This window comes from Lampris incognitus, chromosome 20 (genome assembly GCF_029633865.1).
Source record: "Lampris incognitus isolate fLamInc1 chromosome 20, fLamInc1.hap2, whole genome shotgun sequence".
NCBI classification, from domain to species: Eukaryota; Metazoa; Chordata; class Actinopteri; order Lampriformes; family Lampridae; genus Lampris; species Lampris incognitus.
The window spans coordinates 3,434,478-3,455,442 of NC_079230.1; the positions used below are offsets into that span (position 1 = coordinate 3,434,478).

The window sequence follows — 20,965 nt, forward strand, 5'->3', positions numbered from 1 at the left end:
TTAGATGTACACACAATTGTGGCGTCCGGGTGGCGTGGCGGTCTATTCCTTTGCCTACCAACACGGGGGTCACCAGTTCGAATCCCTGTGTTACCTCCGGCTTGGTCAGGCGTCCCTAGACACAAGTGGCTGTGTCTGCGGGTGGGAAGCCGGATGCGGGTGTGTGTCCTGGTCGCTGCACTAGCGCCTCCTCTGGTCAGTCGGGGCGCCTGTTTAGGGGGGAGGGGGAACTGGAGGGAATAGCGTGATCCTCCCACGTGCTACGTCCCCCTGGTGAAACTCCTCACTGTCTGGTGAAAAGAAGCGGCTGGTGACTCCACATGTATGGGAGGAGGCATGTGGTAGTCTGCAGCCCTCTCCGGATCGGCAGAGGGGGTGGAGCAGAGACCGGGACGGCTCGGGAGAGTGGGGTAATTGGCCAGATACAATTGGGGGAAAAAAGGGGGAAATTTCATCCATCCATTATCCAAACCGCTTATCCTGCTCTCAGGGTTGCAGGGATGCTGGAGAGGAGACACCCTGGACAGGCCACCAGGCCACCACAGGGCCGACACACACTGGGATTATGTTTATTATGAAATTACCACAGAGACTACTCGTTGTATTACACACAATTACAACCACAATGACTAAATACCAAAAATGAAATGGACCAACATCCGTTTCTTCTGTGGCTCCATCAGTTTAGATATTTGTGTTTATGATGTCCGTGATGCAGAAAACACAGACGGAATCGCAGAATTTGACAATGTAAACGGAATCAACTGTAAAATGCATAATATGGTGGAGTCTGCCAAAATGTGGATGCAATTTTTGAAAATGAGGGTTTTCCCTTCCACTAGAAGCGTTTTTTCACAGCGCCTAAGCCGATGAACAGAACAAGCCTATGCTGAGAGTCTGTAACGTGTTTTGGTGTCATTTATGGGCACGCTGCTGCAGGTTCTGTCCTCTGACTGCTGTCTGTCTGTGTTTCACCGAGGGCTCAGCTCCCCACACACACACACACACACACACACACACACACACACACACACACAGTCATGCTGAAGAGGCCCTCTGAGATGGCTTCCACACTACCAGCTCAGTTTAGAGCAGAGCGATATCCACACGACCACCATGAGTCACAAGAACAACTGTTCCGTTTGCTTTGCCAACACACGAGTGACTGGACCCGTAAGCGTATGTGCGATGACCACCTCCAATCAAAATCTCACATCAGAAGCCGAGAGGCAGCGTGCTAGCTCATCACTTCAACACACTCGGCAGTGCAACCACGTCTGGCACATACACGACACGAGTTCCTTCAAGACTCGGTGGCTGTATGCACGAGTCAGTTGGAAAAAAATGAAAAAGCACATCTGTGTCTGGTCAAGCATTGAAAACAAGGAAGCTCTTTCTCAGATTAAAAAATAGTGCAATGCTGTGTTGCAAAATTATTGATATTCATTAAATTTTGAATATTTTTATTGTTGAAATTTTTTCATCAACCACCTAATTAGACACTTTCTGATGACAAAATGTGCTTAAATCGTAAAACACAGAATTAAAAAAAATTAAACCGTAAAACACAGAATTTGAGAAAAACTGAAAGGGATTTCATGGGGCCCTTATTTGTATCCAGGACACAGAAGAGGTAAATGTTCTGATGGTAACTTTCTAAACACAGAAAACTGCCATACACCCAACATCATTTAAACCGACGACGACTTTTCTGAAGGCGTAAAGATTCTTTGGACAATAAAGTATTCGCATCCCAAAGAATTCAAAACTTAAAATAAGATAACATATTCACTTAGAAATTAGTAATAAGTAAAGCCCACCTTCATGGCCACTGCCAACATCATTCTCTCAATCTTTTTGTCCTTCTAGAAAAAACCCCAAACAAAACAAATTGCTTTAACGCAGCACCAGTAAGCGAGCTGGTCAGCAGCACAACAGTTAGCTAGCTAGTCAGCAGAACAACAGTTAGCTAGCTAGTCAGCAGCACAAAAGTTAGCTAGCTAGTGTGCAGCACCAGTTAGCTATCTAGTCAGCAGCACAACAGTTAACTAGCTAGTCAGCAGCACCTGTAAGCAAGCTAGTCGGCAGCACAACAGTTAGCTAGCTAGTCGGCAGCACAACGTTAGCTAGCTAATCAGCAGCACCAGTAAGCAAGCTAGTTGGCAGCACAGCAGAATAGACGGTTTAAGTGTTTGACAGGATGAATGTCAGTATTTACAAAGTCATCATTGACAGTCAATTCTGCATTCATACGTTTCCAACTTCAAATCAAGTTCCCACCAACCAGGCACATCTGGCAAACCTTAGGTAAAATGACACAGTAGAACTCTGCACCGCGGCCAAAAACTGCTCAAATTTAGACAAGAGGGCAGATTCACAAAGCAATGATAAAGTTACATAGATGTGATTACAGCGGATGGTTTTTGGGGTCCCTGGTGGCCCGGGGCAGGTCTGTGGTCCTGCTGGGACAGCCTCAGTGATGTGAGCCTTTCACCTGCAGGGGTCTCATCTCCAGCTCACCACCCTGAAAGAAGAAGTGCTGAGTTTACGCCAGGAGAGCTCCGGTTGGTCGACACAGAACAACAGTCTCCGCGAGGAGTTACGGATGGCTGAGGTCACCCTGGAGCAAGAGAAGAAGAGACGGCAGGAGGAGAGAGAGAGAGAAAGAGAGGAGATGGAGAGAGAGAAACAGGAAAGAGAGCGAGAAAAGCAGGAGATGGATAGAGAGAGAAAAGAGAGGACTGCAGAGGTCAACAGAATCACTGACCTTCATCAGAAAGAATCTCAGGTTCAACCATGCGCTCTCCTTCATCCCTTCATGTCTCTCTCGCTCTCTCTCTCCCCCTTTCCCCTTAATGTCCCCACTGGGATAACAGCCTGTAGTTTTATTATGAAACAGTTTGAAGTCATTATGCTGTAAATATAAGTCTGTTCGTTTTTAAAGGACTGGATCAGTTCTATAATGTGTGTGTATGTGTGTTTATTTCTCTATCTGTGTGCGTGTGCACATGTGTAAGTGCATAGAAACTGTTCCTCTGGTTTCTGAACCAACACCCGTTCATCCATCCATCTCTGCTGTTCTCTTTTGCTGTTCATTCATCTATCTGTAGGACCGTCTCTCCTTCCTCTATTCTCTATACCAGCGTCTCGTGGCAGGCTGTGTTCTCCTGGACCACTCCCAAAGCATTGTGGGTACTTTCTCCTGGGTAGAGCTGTGTGGGGTCATCACTGAACAGGCCAACCAGCTGACCTCTGACCTCAGGAAGGCCAATGACCAGGTGAGCACTGGTGTGCGTGCGTGTGTGTGCACAATGAGCAGGTACTTAGTCACTCATTTTAACTGCGATTTGGGGTTTAGAGTTGATCCAGATCCCTGTCCAATCCCTCAAGATGACATTTAATGCTATTTGTACATGAGGTCTAAATATCAATCCTGGTGGTACTTTTCTGACTGACAGGGAGTTTTAAACCAGCAACCCTCTAACCTCTGACCTCAGACAACACTTCTCTCTCTCTCCCCTTAGATCGCCCACCTGGAGAGTGTGTGTGAGAGCAAGAGGGTGTGTGTGCAGGACCTGCAGCGGAGTCAGGAGTGTGTGTTGTCTCGTCTGGAGGAGAGTATGAGGCAGAAAGAGCTGGTCTGGAGCTCCCACCGCAGGGAGCTGGAGGAACAACACTCCCACCTCCTGTCACAGCTGCACAGCAAGACTGAGGTAACACACACACAGATGCAGAAACCACACACACACACACACACACACACACACACACACACACACACACACACACACACACACACACACACACAGAACCAGCTAATAAATCAGACAGTAGTAACATGTTTACCTGACAGAGTTGCATCAACTCTGTGTTGATCTAAACTGGTATGAATTAATCTTTAATAAGAGAATGTGAAGTCTAGAATATTCTTCATTATTCCCTGGTCATGGACAATATTGCTTTCTGATTGGCTGGAGGGTGTGCATTAAAACCGTATGATGCAACTCAGTTCAAGTTTAATCACAGTTCTGAATTTATGTGCAAGCCACAGATTTGTATGTAACCATAGCAACAAGCTGACTCAGTACGAGCGCAGTGAACATTCAAAGTTTGCTTAGTGGCTAACTTTTGTTTAATATTTATTATTATTTGGAATAGAAACCAGAGCTCATTAAAAAGCCACCTGTCGGGCGTCCGGGTGGCGTGGCGGTCCATTCCGTTGCCTACCAACACAGGGATCGCCGGTTCAAATCCCTGTGTTACCTCCGGCTTGATTGGGCGCCCCTACAGACACAACTGGTCGTGTCTGCGGGTGGGAAGCCGGATGTGGGTATGTGTCCTGGTTGCTGCACTAGCGCCTCCTCTGGTCGGTCGGGGCGCCTGTTTGGGGGGGGCTGGAGGAATAGCGTGATCCTCCCACGCACTACGTCCCCCTGGTGAAACTCCTCACTGTCAGGTGAAAAGAAGTGGCTGGTGACTCCACATGTATGGGAGGAGGCATGTGGTAGTCTGCAGCCCTCCCTGGATCAGCAGAGGGGTGGAGCAGAGACCGGGACGGCTCGGAAGAGTGAGGTAATTGACCAAGTACAATTGGGGGGGAAAGGGGGAAAAATCAACAACAAAAAAAGCCCCCTGTCGATACTGATTAGTAACTAGTAACAATCTAACTGTGACAAGTGAAAATCAGAATAGCAACGAGTCATTGATGAATAGTAACTGATATATAACGACGGGTACAACTGGATTAACGACTAGTGCTATTTCAATAGTGACTAGCAGTGAATGAAAAGTTGATATCTAATATATGATGCCTCATAAGGTTCATTGATAACAGATTGGTATTTTCCTAGGAAGACTAGAATGGTGACTAGTGTCTTAAAATTAGGTACTACTAACTAACATAAAAGAACACGCCCCCCCCCTTTTACTCCCCGATCGTATTCGGCCAATCACGCCCCTCTTCCGAGCCGTCCCGGTCTCTGCTCCACCCCCTCTGCTGATCCGGGGAGGGCTGCAGACTACCACGTGCCTCCTCCCATACATGTGGAGTCACCAGCCGCTTCGTTTCACCTGACAGTGAGGAGTTTCACCAGGGGGACGTAGCGCGTGGGAGGATCACGCTACTCCCCCCAGTTCCCCCTCCCCCCCCGATCAGGTGCCCCGACCGACTAGAGGAGGCGCTAGTGCAGTGACCAGGACACATACTCACATCCGGCCTCCCACCCGCAGACACGGCCAACTGTGTCTGTAGGGATGCCCAACCAAGCCAGAGGCAACATGGGGATTCGATGCCCCTAAAGAACACGTGTTTATTGAATTGTTACTAGTAAAAGAGAAAAGTGACTTGTAATCGATTAGTAAGTAGTGCTTATTCTTACAGAACTAGCATGTAATTTTTAGCACCAAGGGGCTGAAAATGAATAAATGATAAAATGGCCCGCCATGTCAGCATCACCTTCATGTAGAACGGAGCTCTGGGATTTGTGGTAGGGAAAAAAAATGAACATAGAAATTAAGGATCGCCACTTTAATAACTCTCTCTTTCTCTCTCATTCTGTCTTTCTGTCTGTCTCAGCGTCTCTCGTCTGTGGAGCGTGACCATTCGGTCCTGTCCTCCAACCTCTCCAAGCTCCGAGGTCTCCTCTCTCACAGCCGTAAGGAGTCAGCCTCTCTCCGGTTAGCCTGCGTCCTGCTGGCCGGCGCCCTCACACACACCTGCGGCCGTGTGCGCACACTCAGCCAGCAGAAAAGCCTGCTGTCCAAACGGCTGGCGGAGCGCGAGGCCCTGGAGGGGGAGGTGAGGAGGTTGGCCTTAGCTTTGGGAGAGGAGGCGGAAGAGAAGGGCGGGAGAGGAGGACAGGAGAGAGGGCGGAGGCGCTGGCGGAGAGGTGTGTGCGCTGTGTTGGCATTAAGGAGAATGTGTGTGTTGGCGCGGCACTCCAGCGTGCTGTTTCGGCTGGACACACACGCACAGGTTGTGAGTGTGTGTGTGTGCGGAGAGCCGGCTACTGCAGCAGAGGAAGGACACATGGCTCCGACCACAGGTATGTGACAACGTGTGTGTTCGACATGCTTAATCAATCAATCAATCAATCAATCAAGTTCTTCTGGAATTGAAAACCTGACCTGACCCAATAGTTAAATGAATTGCGATTTATATAGCGCTTTTCTATCTGCAACAGCCAATCAGAACACTTTACAATCAGTGAATGCCTCACATTCACCCGACACACACTCATACACTGACGGTGGTGTCAACCATGCAAGGTAAGAACCAACTTATCGGGGGCAGTTAGGGGTTAGGTGTCTTGCTCAAAGACACCTTAACATTTTTGCAAGGAGGAGCCGAGGATCGAACCGGCAACCCTCCAGTTACCAGACGATCTGCTCTACCTCTGAGCCAATGTCAACCAGTATAAGATTTTTTTTTTCTTAAATGATCAATGTCCACCTTTAAAACACAACTATTTCATGATTAAAGATCTTAAGATGAAACATAACTTTCTCAGAAACTGCATGGTTTACTTCATGGTTTACTGATGGAAGTCACTTTGGCACAGCAGGTTTTTTTTAAACAATAGAGGTTTCACTTCATTTCTAAAATGTTATGTATCCATTTTAGAGGAAATACATAAAGTAGGTAGAAAATTCAATATGTGCAAAATTTAGAGGACTGAATTCGTAGAAATGTCATTTTATCAACCAAGACTTAAGTTACTAAAAATAATCATGATTTGGTTTAATAATTAGCTGCCAATCATTTAGTCAGAGTAGGGGGGCTTTTATTTTGTGGCGACAGCCATGGGCATAAGTCCATGAATCCTGGCATGGCATCCAGCACTTTACCTGTGCCCCCATCCAAGGGGTTAGTGTTGTGTCAGGATGTAAAATTCTGCCAAATCATTATGTGGACTGATAAGACGAGGAATGACAAACTGGATCGGTCGAGGCCTGGGGTTAACAACGACTGCCATTGGTGCTGTTCCTTCACAGCGTACTAATGGAAACTGCGCCTGTTGGGGAATGTAGTAAAAGACGGAGGAGAGGAGGGGTACAAGCAAGACAGAAAAGAGAGAAGAGACAACTGAAGAAGAAAGACTTTGGAATGGCCACACTTAATGTTGGGACAATGACAAACAGGGGGAGAGAATTAGCAGACATGATGAACAGCAGGAGAAGAATACAAGTGATGTGTGTTCAGGAGACAACGTGGAAAGGAAGCAAGACAAGAGAGATTGGGGGAGATTATAAAATATACTCCCATAGCACAGATAGTAAAAGGAACAGTGTGGGAATGATCCTAGACAGAGAGCTACAACAGAAAGTCATAGAGGTAAAGAGGGAATTGGATAGGCTGATTTGGATGAGGTTGGATTTGTATGGACATCTGAAAAATGTAATAAGTTTGTACGCACCACAGGTGGGTTGTGATGAAGAAGAAAAGGTGAATTTCTGGAGACGACTGGACAATGTTATGGCAGGAAGACAATTCATAGTCGACCAGGGGATGAAAGAGTTTTTATTGGAGCAGACTTGAACGGACACGTGGGAGAAGGAAATGGTGAGAGAGAGAGAGAGAGAGAGATACTTTATTGATGGTGGTGATGAGGATGTCATGGGGAAATTTGGGTTTGGAATGAGAAATGCAGGTGGAGAGTTGATAGTTGATTTTGCTACAAGGAATGATATGGCTGTTGTTAATACATATCTCAAAAAGCAGAAAGATCAGACAGCAACCTACAAGAGTGGAGGCAGACCTACGCAGATAGACTAAATTTTATGTAGCACTTGCTGCACCTGAGGGAAGCTGTAAATTGCAAAGTAATACCAAGCGTTTGTAACAAAACAGCCTAGACCACTGTCTATGAATGTTCTCATTCATCCAGGTCATGGTTATCCAAAGGAGTTGAATCAAGTGCAACTGGACTTGGTATATATCCGTGAAGACGTTTCGCCTCTCATCCAAGAGGCTTCCTCAGTTCGTTTGCACATTGTCAGCTCTGTGTTGCAGAGCTGACAATGTGCCCAGCAGCACTCAGGCCCAACGAGAAGAACACAAACACCTGAGGGGAGCTTTAAAAACCTGCGGCTACCCCAGTTGGACCTTTGTGAAAACTGCAACACGTTCCAGAAAGACCAACCAGGTGAGCGACGAGGAGAAGAGGAACAGAAGGAAGAGCACAGTCATCCCGTATGTTTCTGGGGTCTCCGAGAAACTCAGGAGAATCTTCAAAAAACACCGCATCCCGCTATACTTCACACCCAGCAACACACTCCCACAAAGACTGGTTCATCCCAAAGACCGTGTACCACACACCCGGAAAAGCAATCTGGTGTATGCTGTACAATGCAATGAGGAGTGCACTGACCTATACATAGGAGAAACCAAACAACCACTACACAAACGGATGGACCAACACAGAAGGCCAAACTCCTCAGGACAAGACTCAGCAGTCTATCTACACCTAAAGGAGAAGACACACTCCTTCCAGGACAGCACCGTACACGTTTTGGACAGAGAAGATAGATGGTTTGAAAGAGGGGTGAAGGAAGCATCTATGCGAAACTGGAAAAACCCTCCCTCAACAGAGGAGGAGGTCTGCGACACCACCTATCTCCCACTTACAATGCCGTCCTTTCATCTCTACCCAGGAGACTGAAGAAGCCTAGCCTCCAAGAACAACAGTCGGTCACTAATGGCTCCAACGACTCTCGTGACCACTGAAAAAAAAAAAAATTGAACTGAGGAAGCCTCTTGGATGAGAGGCGAAACGTCTTCATGGATATATACCAAGTCCAGTTGCACTTGATTCAACTCCTTTGGATAGCATAGACCACTGATTTGCCAAATAAAGACAAGAAGCAAACTCAGGGTACAAAGACCAGCAGCAAGGGAGATCAAATGGTGGAAGCTGAAAGAGGAACCTCGTAGAGAAAGCTTCAGGATGAATGTAAGAGAGCTGTTGGGGGACAGATTGCCACTAGATTGGCCTAGAACAGCAGAAGAACTAAGAGAAGCTGGCAGTTGAGTACTAGGAGAATCTCAAGCGGGTAAAAAGAAGGGACACGAAAGTTGGTGGTGGGAGGAAGAAGTGCAGCACTGCATAAAGAAGAAAAAGAAAAAGTTGGCCAAAATGAAGCTGGACAAAACGAGAACAAGCAAAACAAGAAACTATACAAGAAAGCTAAGAAAGAAACTAAGAGAGCAGTAGCGATAGCAAGGACAAGAGCATACGAGGACCAGTACAAAAGACTAGATGCAAAGGAAGGAGAGAAGGATATATATAGAATAGCCACACAGAGAGACAGAGCAAGCAAGGATGTTGAACAAGCAAAACTGATCAAGGACACAGATGGAAGAGTACTGTCAAAAGATGAGGATATTTTACAGAGATGGAGGGATTATTTCAGTCACTAAACGAATGAAGAGAATAACAGTGAAAGAAGGACAGATGAACCACCAAGGAACCAAGAGGATGTGGGAGAGATTACAAGGGATGAGGTGAAAAAAGCGTTACAACGATGAAAAATTGGCAAAGCTGTGGGACTGGATAATATATCAGCAGAAGTCTGGAAATACTTAGGTGATACTGGTATAGAGTTCCTGACTAGACTCTTCAACATAATACAGACTGGGAAAATGCCAGATGTATGGAGAAAGAGCATACTGGTACCAATTTACAAGAATAAAGTTGATGTTCAAAGCTGCAACAACTACAGAGGGATAAAATTGATGGGACATACAATGAAGTTATGGGAGAGAGTGACTGAAGTGAAACTTGGGAAAGAAGTGACTATAGAGAGAGAACAGTTTGGATTCATGCCTGAAAGAAGTACCACAGATGCGGTATTTGTACTCACGACCTTAGCTGAAAAACACATTTAAAATGTAACCATTTAAAAATACATGCGTATTTATTGATTTGGAGAAGGCATATGACAGAGTACGGAGAGAGGAGTTGTGGTATTGCCTGAGAGCGAACGGAGTGGCAGAAAATTACATCAGCATAATTCAGGACATGTACAGGGACTAGAAGATTGTAATTCCATATGCAGTGGGAACAACGAGCTAGTTTAACGTAGAAGTGCATCAAGGATCGGTGTTGAGTCCTTTGCTGTTTGCAATACTGATGGACAGCCTCACAGAACGTCTTAAGAAAGAGCCACCATAGAGCATGATGTTTGCTGATGACATCATACTAGCAAATGAGGACAAGGAAAGGTTGGAGAGAGATCTTGAAGATTGGAGAGAAGCACTAGAGATTAGAGGACTTAAGGTCAACAGAACAAAGACAGAGTACCTGTGTATAAATAAGCAAGTAGGAAGTCCAGGAGTGACCTTAGGAGGAGAAGATGTCCCAGAAGTTAACCAATTCAAGTATTTAGGATCAATGATACAGACAGAAAGCAGTTGTAAGAAGGAAGTCAAGAAAAGGACAAAATCTGGGTGGCATTCATGGACAAAGGTAGCTGGAGTACTTGGTGACAAAAGAAGGCTGTTGAGGGAGGAGGGCCATGCTCAATGGTATGGAAGCAGTGACAACAACAGAGAGGCTAGAAGCCACATTACAGGTAGCAGAGATGAACATGCTGCGTTGGTCCTTGGGAGTGACTAGACCACAAGAGAAGTGAAGAAGTGAGAGCTACGTTCAAGATCAGAGGAATGGGTGAGAAGGTGAGAGAGACCAGATTGAGATGGTTTGGCCATGTACAGAGAGGAGGCATAGACTATATAGGAAAGAAGGTATTGGACCTGGAAATACCTGGCAGAAGAAAAAGAGGAAGACAGAGGAAAAGAAGGAGAGACCAGATAGAGGAGGACATGAGGAGGGTTGGACTGTGGGAGAGGGATGAGTCAGACAGAAAGCTATTGAGAGGACATCCGCTGTGGTGAACACTGAGAAACAGGGAACAAGGAGGAGGAGGAAGGAGGGCTTTTATTTTGCGATTTCATTGGGGGTTTTTTCCCCTTTTGTGTGTGTGTGTGTGTGTGTGTGTGTGTGTGTGTGTGTGTGTGTGTGTCCACCAGATAAGAAAGATGATGATGACGGCGGTGAAGAAGGTCGAGGGGGGGTTTGTGTTCGCTGGCTTCGTTCCAAACATCTGTCCTCTATCCTACTCTCCTCCATGACCGAGCTTCAGAGGGCACTAGCAAACAATGGTAAATAATCTCACACACACACACACACACACACACAAATGGGGAAAAACAAAAACAAAACAAACCAGTGAAATAGCAAAATAAAAGCCCTCCTTCTTGTGCATCCTCAGTGGCTGGGTTGATTCAGCAGAGTGAATACATTTATAATCTGTATGATGTATTCATATATATTAATGTGTGTAGGGTCGGGTCCCTATTATGCTGTTACTTTAATTACCTGGTTGTCAGTATCACAGTCAGTCTAATTATGGGCTTATTGGTCCTATCAGTGTAAGAGCTGGTGTTAATTTGAAATGGACTTATTTTAATTTCAACATCTCACATGAACAACTTAGTTGTCAGGTGGTCACTAAGGAAATGAATGTCATTGAATTTACCAGGAGGAACACAGCTCATCTACCAACACTGCATATTATCCAAACACTTGTTATTTTCCAGTCGGTGTCAGTTTCAACCTTCATTGGCCACAAAGTTCACGCTTGGATTCAAATGAAATCCTTCAGAGAATCAGATAAAACACAGTGAACAGTTGTGTTGTGTAATCAGCCAGTTATTGATTCACCGCAACTAACTCTCACCAACTACTAACTCTCGCTCTCTCTAGGTTCCTCCCATTTAGAGGTGATGTCAGCAGCTCGTTCCGGGACGTCCCGCCTCTTGGAACACCTTTTAAACCAATCAGACGGGGTCTCCAGTGTCACTTCCTTCAACCTGCCCTATGAAGGCAGCGAATCCACATTAGCCAGCAGGCTTAGCCGAGGTCTGAGCCTGCTCAAAACACCGCAGCCCACTGGAAAGGTAAGTGATGAACATTTGAAATGATGTCATCACCTTTATATGTGAAACGTACACTACTCTCGGTCGCCTCCGTCCACATGCCAAAAGATTCTCATGCACACAAAATCTTGTTTTCATTATTGTAAATAGATTAAGAAATGATCCGGTTCAGACTCTTCAACCATAGGCTGGTGATGTAAAACATTTAATATATAATCCCATCTCAGTATCGATCATATCTGTATTGGAAAACTGTCATTTTACTTCCATCACACGTACCACATCATAAACAGATCAGTAAGTCAGCAGGATCCTGTTCACCGACGTTGGCTTTCTTCCACAGGACGTAGAAATCACATCACAGATCCACTCAGACCACGTCCACGTCTTCCTTTTCCTTTGACAAATGAACTTGTCACTCATTGATTGTCTTGTGTCCTTCAGTCTCAGGAGTGGGGTTTAATTCCTTCTGCCATGAGCAAGACACTAGCCATGTTTCCATCAAAGCAATTGTATGTGCATTACGAAGTACTGCATTTCAAAAGCTTGATGCAAATGGCAAAACTCACTGAAACTTCTTCAATATTGTAAAAAGCTTTTACACTCGTCTTCACGATGGCGCCGGGGATGGCAGCCTCGGTACAGTGCTCTCTAGTACTCCAGATAATCCAGTTTTCACAAACATGGAAAGTTTTTTGGAAATCTTAGTTGGGGGAAGAGCAGTTCTCTGTGGGACATGGAGATACAGATGGTGGAAGCCGGCCAGTGCACTGGTGAGGCTCCGACAGCAGGGATTTCAATCTGCACTCCCATCGATTCACCTGGAGAATCTCCGCCTAATGCCCAAAAAAATGGACAAGCTGCTTCAGCGGGACGAACAAGGACTCTGCACATTCTGCTGCCCTTTGTTTCACTACATCTACATTACATCTGCCGGGCTTCTGCCTACACCGAGTGGATTGTGTAACGGTGCTACCAGGGAAAGCAAACGGCGGAGGAATTTGCTTCTACATAAAAGAAGGTTTGTGTACAGACGCCACGGTGTTAAGTAAATACTGCAGCCTGAACTCGGGGTCATTGTTCATAAATTGCAAGCCATTTTACACACCGCTGGAGTTTCCATCCTTCATCCTGGTTAGTGTTTACATCACACCCCTGGCCGGCATGAATGGTGCACTGCAAACCCTGGCCGACCAGATCACCGGCTTGGAACAAAAACATACGGACTCAGTTTCATAATCGTTGAGGACTTTATCAGAGCCAAATGAAACCACGGACTACCAACAGACAGACAGCATAGTAACTGTCCCACCAGGGAAAATACCACACTGGACTACTGGTACACAGTTCTTAAAGATGTGTATCGCTCTGTCCCCCGGGCAGCTTTGGGGCACTCTGATCACTGCTTGGTTCATGTTATTCCAACCTACAGGCAGAAGCTAAGATCTGCAAAAGCCTGAAGTTAAAACAGCGAAGAAATGGACCAGCGAAGCAAAGCAGGAACTGCAAGACTGTTTTGACTGCACCCACTGGAGTGTATTTGAAGCAGCAACTGGCAACCTGGACGAACTAACTGACACTGTGACACCTTGCATCAGCTTTTGTGAAGACATGCGTGTGCCTACCAAGACCTTCATTCTTTCATTCATTCATTTATCTTCAGCTGCTTCTCCGGGGTAGGGTTGCGGTGGCAGCAAGCTAAGCAGGGCACTCCAGACGTCCCTCTCCCCCTACCAAGACCTTCTGCACATAAAACAATAACAGGGGGGTGGGGGGAATAGCGTGATCCTCCCACACACTACGTCCCCCTGGTGAAACTCCTCAGTCAGGTGAAAAGCGGCTGGCGACTCCAGCTTTGTTGTAAGTTGGCTTTCTGTAAGTTGGCTTAAAATTTGCTTGACAATTACATGGAAACCTATCCAGTGTCTCCCTCCCAGTACCACAGGTGTGGGGGGTATTTCACTGACCTCTGACCTCTGTTACAGTCTGGCCAAAGCATCAGGTAGAACCAAAAGTCAATAATAATAATCTTGACATTCTCTTCTCCCCTCCGTCAGGCGCTGGTCACCAAGCTGCAGCAGCACTTCCTACTTTTCAGCCAACGGTTGCACTCAGCCGAGGTGGAGAGGCGGGACTTGAGGCTGGAGGTGGCCAAACTGAAAAGAGCAGCGAGGAGCCATGGCGAACAGCGCCATGAAGACCTTTGCAACATGGTGAGGCTGAAGGAGAGAGAAACTCTAAATACTGTAGGGCATTTTAAATGAGTTAACATGTTCCATTTTGTTGTACTTGATTCTTATTTTGACCTGAACTCTGAATGGTGTGTGTGTGTGTGTGTGTGTGTGTGTGTGTGTGTGTGTGTGTGTGTGTGTGTGTGTGTGTGTGTGTGTTCTGTTGGTGTGCAGGTCCCGGTGGAGCGGTTCGATAGTGTGTGTGTGGAGTTGCGACAGGCTCTGAACAGAGAGGATGAGGCTCAGGTTCTGCTTAAGGAACAGTCTGCTCAAATCCACACACTCAGCCTCCAACTCAACACACACAATGTCCAGAGCACAGACACACAACACACCGTCAACCAGGCTGCACAGGTATAGACACACACACACACACACACACACACATATACATACATATTTGTATCTAGGCTGTATAAGCATCGACTGACAAACTGTATGAGACTCTTCCTGTGTGTATTCAGATGAAGACAAGTTTCTCTCCGTGTCTAGTCTCTGTCACAGTGTCGTCAGGAGTTGCGTCGTAAGGAGCAGTCGCTGAGGATTCTGGGAAAACACCTGTCAGAAGTACAGAGGGAGAAGGGAGAGGTGGAGGAGAGACTGAGACACACAGAGGAGGAGCTGAGAGCCGCACGCCAGTAACACGTGCACACACACACACACACACACACAACATAACATAAACACAACTACACACACCTATATACATACAAACACATAAGTGTTGAAGAAGACTTACGAGTTTGATGATGTCACTGGAAGTAATGGTTTCCATTTCACTCCTCTCTTTCCTTTTCTTTAGGAAAAAGGAAGCATTGGTCAACTTTATGAAGACTGCGGAGACCATCTACAGAGAAGTGAGGATGTGCTTCTCTCTCTTTCTCTCCGTCTCTCTCGCTCTCAGTAGATGTTAAACTCACACTGTCTCTTTCAGGTCAGAGACAGCATCATCCAATCACGTTGCGTGATGTCAGCTCAGCCCCTCCCCCCACAGTTACCCAGAGTGACAGGAGCAGAGAGGATCATGGGAAGTTCTGAGATGGCAGCGTGTCAGGTAGAGGAAGAAGTGTCTTTATCTTTCATGTCTTTTCGCTTCCTTCCAAATTCTAACGCTCTCTGTCTCTCTGTCTGTCTGTCTGTCTGTCTGTCTGTCTGTCTGTCTCTCTCATATCAGAGTCTACTGTCTGCTGTCTCAGAGCTCTACCATGCAGCCAGCTCCAGGATTGGCTGGCTGGAAGAGGAAGTGTCCGCCCACCACAAACATGTGACAGCCCTGCGCAGCGAGCTGCAGGACGCTTGTCTCCGTGACAACCTGGCCTTCATCCCTGTAAGATGACATCATCATTGAGCACCATTGGCCTTTCGTGTAAAACAGTCAAACTTGAGACTATATTTTAGTGGGTGGAAGGACAGATAAGGGCAGGGGGACGGATGACAGATACATAAACTTTACACTAAAATTAAATCCTATTTTATATTCAGATGATCTGTAGTCTGAAAGGACTCCTCGGAACCGGGCCTCGAAAATATCACAGTAATCTTCCAAGCATCATGTCTTCCAAACGTCATGACTTCAGCCTCCAACCATCCATCGATCTATCCATTCAATCATCCATCCTTCCAGCTACTAACTCCTTCATGTTCCCTGACTGTAAAAAGTGCCCTTGAGCCAAAAAATTACTCTTTCAAACAGAAATGGTGCTTGTTATAATCTGACCTCGACAAGCGTTAATGAAATGTGTTGCAAGGAGTGTCTGTTCAATTACGTCAGAATACATTATAAAGTGTGTGTGCGCACGCGTGCACCTGTACACCCCCCAATCCCTCTTACCTTGGTTTTGTACCTGTGCGTCAGGTGGCTGAATACTCAGGTGCTCCCCCATTGGTCGACCCAGATGCCCATCACACAATCCAACTCAGTGATTCATTGAGCGATCCACCAGTCAAATGCAGCCCCTCCTCCCCTAAACCCCCCAGGAGGACCCGGGAGGACAAAGCCATGAAGAAGAGAACAGGAAGCAACAAGAACCCAGGCAGGAAATGGAAAGACTGACAAAATGTGTGTGTGTGTGTGTGTGTGTGTGTGTGTGCTGTTGTGTAGTTGTTGATTTAATCAGCTGTGATTCTTGTATGGATTAATAAAGTTTTTATGATTTTGAACTTTTCATCATAGTCGGTTAATTTACACTGAAAATGTAGAGCTGTCTGCTGACATCCTCTTTGACAACATCAACACAATCTGTTCGATAGCATCAGCATAAAATACACACACACACACATTACAGTCATTTAGCCGACACTTTTATCCAAAGCGACTTACAATAAGTGCATTTAACGTAGGAAATCAGGAGAACTACTAGTCATCAGAGGTCATAAGTACATCTAAACAAGCATCTAAGAGCAAAACCAGTGCTAAAGTAAAAGAGCAAGAAAGAGTTTTTTTTTAAATGAGTGACTACAATAAGTGCTAAGAACAAGTAACAGGGTAGTAGTTCTTAAAGAGGTGAGTTTTTAACCTGCGGTGAAAGATGGGCAGCGACTGTGCTGTCCTGACATCAGTGGGGAGTTCATTCCACCACTGTGGGGCCAGGACAGAACAGAGCCGAGACCGGGTCGATCGGCAGCAGGGGCCTCTGAACGACGGGGCAACCAGGTGTCCCGAGGCAGCAGAGCGAAGTGGTCGGGCGGGGGTGTAGTGCTTGACCATGGCCTGGAGATAGGAAGGAGCTGTTCCTTTCACTGCCCTGTTGGCTAGCACGAGAGTCTTAAACTGGATGTGAGCAGCTACTGGGAGCCAGTGTAGGGACATGAGAAGGGGAGGTGTGTGGGAGAACTTAGGGCAGTTGAACACCAGACGAGCTGCAGCTTTCTGAACAAGCTCCAGAGGTCTGATGGCCGACGCCGGGGCACCAGCAAGGAGGGAGTTGCCGTAGTCCAGCCGGGAGATGACCAGAGCCTGGATGAGCACCTGTGCCATTTCGTCGGTGAGGAATGGGCGAATCCTCCTGATGTTATAGAGGAGATATCTGCAGGAGCGAGCAACCGACGCAACGTTTTCAGCAAACGACAGTTGGTCGTCCAGGTTCACACCCAGATTCCTCGCAGTCCGAGTTGGTGTCACCACGGTGTTGTCAATGGTGATGGCCAGGTCTCGGTGCGGGCAACCTTTCCCTGGGAGGAACATCAGCTGTGTCTTGTCCAGATTGAGCTTCAGGTGGTGTGTTGCCATCCACTCCGAGATACGCAGCAATGCGTGTCTCTACTTGTGTGTCAGAGGGAGGAAAGGACAAGATCAGCTGGGTGTCATCGACATAACAATGGTAAGAGAAGTCATGAGAGCGAATAACAGAACCCAGGGATGTCGTGTACAGAGAGAAAAGGAGAGGAGCCAGAACCGAACCATGTGGAACGCCTGTAGTCAGTCTGCGAGGCTCCGACACAGATCTCCTCCATGTCACCTGGTAGGAGTGACCTGTCAGGTAGGTTGCAAACATTGAGAGTGCAGAGCCTGTGACACCCAGCCCCTCGAGGGTAGAGAGGAGGATCTGGTGGTTCACTGTGTCGAACGCAGCTGACAGGTCCAGGAGTATCAGGACAGAGGAGAGAGAGTTTGCTCTCACAGAGTGCAGCGATTCTGTCACTGCAAGGAGGGCCGTCTCTGTCGAGTGACCCACCCTGAACCCAGACTGGTTAGGGTCCAGGAGGTTGTTCTGGTGGAGGTACAAAGAAAGTTGGTTGAAGACAGCACGTTCGAAAGTTTTGGATAGAAAGGGTAGAAGGGAAACTGGTCTGTAGTTTTTGACGTCAGAGGGGTTAAGTGATGGTTTCTTGAGAAGGGGGATAACTCTAGCAGTCTTGAAGGCAGATGGAAAGCATCATGCCTGGAGGGAGGTGTTGATGAGGTGGGTTAGATAGGGAAGGAGTTCAGGTGCTATAGACTGAAGAAGAGGGGAGGGGACCGGGTCAAGGGAGCATGTGGTGGGACGACTGGATGTGATGAGGTTTAGAACCTCGTTGGGGAAGAGGGGAGCGAGGTGGGATAAGGTGGGATGTGGAGAGGTGAGGGACAGTGCAGAGGGTGGAATAGTGCAAGCAGCACTAACCGGGTGGTGAGAAAAGGAGGATCTGATGTCGTTTACCTTCTTGCCAAAGAAGTTAGCAAAGTCATCAGGGAGAAGGGAGGAAGTAGGAGGAGGAGGTGGGGGTTGAAGAAGTGTAGAGAAGGTTTCAAAGAGTTTCTTAGGATTAGAGGCAGAGGATAGGATTTTAGAGTGATAGAAGGCAGCTTTAGCAGCAGACAGGGAGGAGGAGAAAGTGGAAAGAAGAGACTGGAAGTTAAGAAGGTCCTCTGGGAGTTTGCCTTTTCTCCATTTGTGCTCTGCCACTCTCAGGCTCCGTCTGTCAGTATGTACTGAGTCGGTCAGCCAAGGGGCAGGTGGAGTTGGGCGTGCAGGCCTGGAGGTGAGGGGACAGAGATAGTCCAGAGAAGAGGAGAGGGTAGAGAGAAGAAGATCAGTAGCAGTGTCGGGGTAGGAGAGAGAAAGATTCAGGTGTAGGGTAGAGGATAGAGGTAACAGAGGAAGATCACTGGCGGAAAGAGAGCGGAGGTGTCTACGGGTGGAAACCATGTGGGTAGGGGAAGGGGCTGAGGGGGGTGAAGAGAGGGAGAGAGAGTAGGACATGAAATAGTGGTCAGAGAGCTGGAGGGGAATAACAGAGAGATTGGAAATAGGACAGTACCTTGTAAAGATAAGGTCCAGCTGGTTGCCGGCCTTGTGGGTAGGAGGAGAGGGTGAGAGGTGAAGGTCAAAGGAGGAGAGGAAAGAGAGAAGAGGATCTACCTTGTTACTGTGGTTGTTGAAGTCACCGAGAAGGATAAGTGCAGAGTCATCAACAGGAAAGTGTGAGACAAGTGTGTCAAGCTCCTCCAGAAACTTGCTGGTTGTCATCTGATGATGACCATCTTCTCCTATTTATGAGTCCTTTGGTAGGTGAATAGTCTGATCCTGGATGCACAATTGCGGTTGCAGACCGGGCATGTAAAAGTGGTGCTGTGGGGGGCAGGGGTAGCTTGGCGAGCATGCCTCTTCGCATGTGCTACATGGTGTTGTGTACGTTGGTTTTCCATATACTTCACTCCCTGTGAGATGTGAGAGCGGCAGGTGGTGCGGCAGGAAGCAAGTTCCACCAGAGAAGAGGGGGTGATCTGGTATCTTTTCAGTGTGGTCTTCATTTGGTCTTTGAACCGCTTCTTCTGCCCACCAGCAGTGCATTGACCAAGGTGTAGATGGCTGTAGAGGACTTTATGTGGGAGTCGTTGGCTTGGCAAGCCACCTGAGTTGATGGTGGTTTAGGGTAGACTCCACGCTGCAACTGCCTGCCTGTTCTAAACACCTGGTGTGTGGCACTCTGTCCTCCCAAGTGATGCCGAGGATCCTCTGGAGACATCTCACATCTCACATGGAAGGCTTCCAGGCTTCTGAGATGGTGGCTGTAGATGGTCCATGCCTCACATCCATAGAGTAGTGTGGAGATGCACACTGCTCTGTAAACAAGCACCTTGGTGTGGAGACTGAGGTTGCTGTTCTGGAAAACCTTTCTCCTTAGATGACCAAAAAATTACAAAAAAAATCAGTTTTTCACTTATTTCCCATCAAAATCTAATCACCTTCACCTCCTCTAAAACAGCCATGTTTTTGTGATTGTGTCACCAAGTCCCAGTGGGAGGCCAAGCAGCATTCCAACCAATCACATCTTCAAATGTTTTGCACCGTCCAATCAAATCACATCCCTCCCTACGTTTAGTCCCGCCCCTATATCCTGCGGTACTTGGAAATAATTCACGTTACAGAGGAAACATATGCTCTGAATGACGTTTCATGTCAGCTTTAATATTTTGTGCTTTGAAAGACCTGAAGAAACAGATGAAGCACACCACACGTTTCAGGACTCATTCACATGTTACCAGCAGCCTGCTGCATGGGTCTTCAGGTTGTTCTGTGAGTAAAACAAAGATTTGAGTAGATTTTTATTCAAATGAATTTTCACAGTCAACAAAGCTTAAGAACAGAATTACATTCAGGCCTCGCCTATAAAGATATCCATCCATCCATTATCCAAACCGCTTATCCTGCTCTCAGGGTCGCGGGGATGCTGGAGCCTATCCCAGCAGTCATTGGGCAGCAGGCGGGGAGACACTCTGGACAGGCTGCCAGTCCATCACAGGATCGAGACACACACACACACATATTCACACCTACGGACAATTTAGTACGGCCGATTCAGTCAGTCAGTCAGTCAATTTTATTTGTATAGCCCAATATCACAAATTACAAATTTGCCTCAAGGGTCTTTACAGCAACACAACATCAACATCCTGTCCTTAAATACTCACATCGGGTAAGGAACAACTCCCTTAAAAAAAACAACAACAAAAAAACCGTGATTCACCTGACCTACATGTCTTTGAACTGTAGGAGGAAACCGGAGCACCCGGAGCAAACCCACACAGACACGGGGAGAACATGCAAACTCCACACAGAGGACGACCCGGGATGACCCCCAAGGTTGGACAACCCCAGGGGTCGAACCCAGGACCTTCTTGCTGTGAGGCAATCACGCTAACCACTGCGCCACGGTGCCACCCCTACCAAGACATGTTTGAATCAAAATACTTCAGAAGAAATTCAAATAGTTGGACATGGAGCAGCTCTGAGATAGAAAGAAAAAAGAAGTTTTCTGATTCAGTTTGTGTGGGACAAACAGAACTATCCCAAAGAAATGATTCATTTACATG

The 20,965-nt window shown here is 46.9% G+C and overlaps 1 protein-coding gene across 1 annotated transcript in view; it reads left to right on the forward strand.

Annotated features, from left to right (window-relative positions):
* LOC130130932 (coiled-coil domain-containing protein 171-like) overlaps positions 1-16,328 on the forward strand; it is a 36,054-nt gene extending 19,726 nt beyond the window's left edge. The window contains exons 14-26 of the mRNA XM_056300798.1: positions 2,501-2,788; positions 3,111-3,278; positions 3,525-3,713; positions 5,576-6,044; positions 11,030-11,161; positions 11,766-11,959; positions 13,996-14,151; positions 14,344-14,523; positions 14,662-14,807; positions 14,972-15,026; positions 15,104-15,223; positions 15,344-15,496; positions 16,025-16,328. Coding sequence (XP_056156773.1) covers positions 2,501-2,788; positions 3,111-3,278; positions 3,525-3,713; positions 5,576-6,044; positions 11,030-11,161; positions 11,766-11,959; positions 13,996-14,151; positions 14,344-14,523; positions 14,662-14,807; positions 14,972-15,026; positions 15,104-15,223; positions 15,344-15,496; positions 16,025-16,222 — 2,448 coding nt within the window. The 3' untranslated portion in view covers positions 16,223-16,328. The remainder of the gene's footprint in view (positions 1-2,500; positions 2,789-3,110; positions 3,279-3,524; positions 3,714-5,575; positions 6,045-11,029; positions 11,162-11,765; positions 11,960-13,995; positions 14,152-14,343; positions 14,524-14,661; positions 14,808-14,971; positions 15,027-15,103; positions 15,224-15,343; positions 15,497-16,024) is intronic.
* Positions 16,329-20,965: the final 4,637 nt, after the last annotated feature.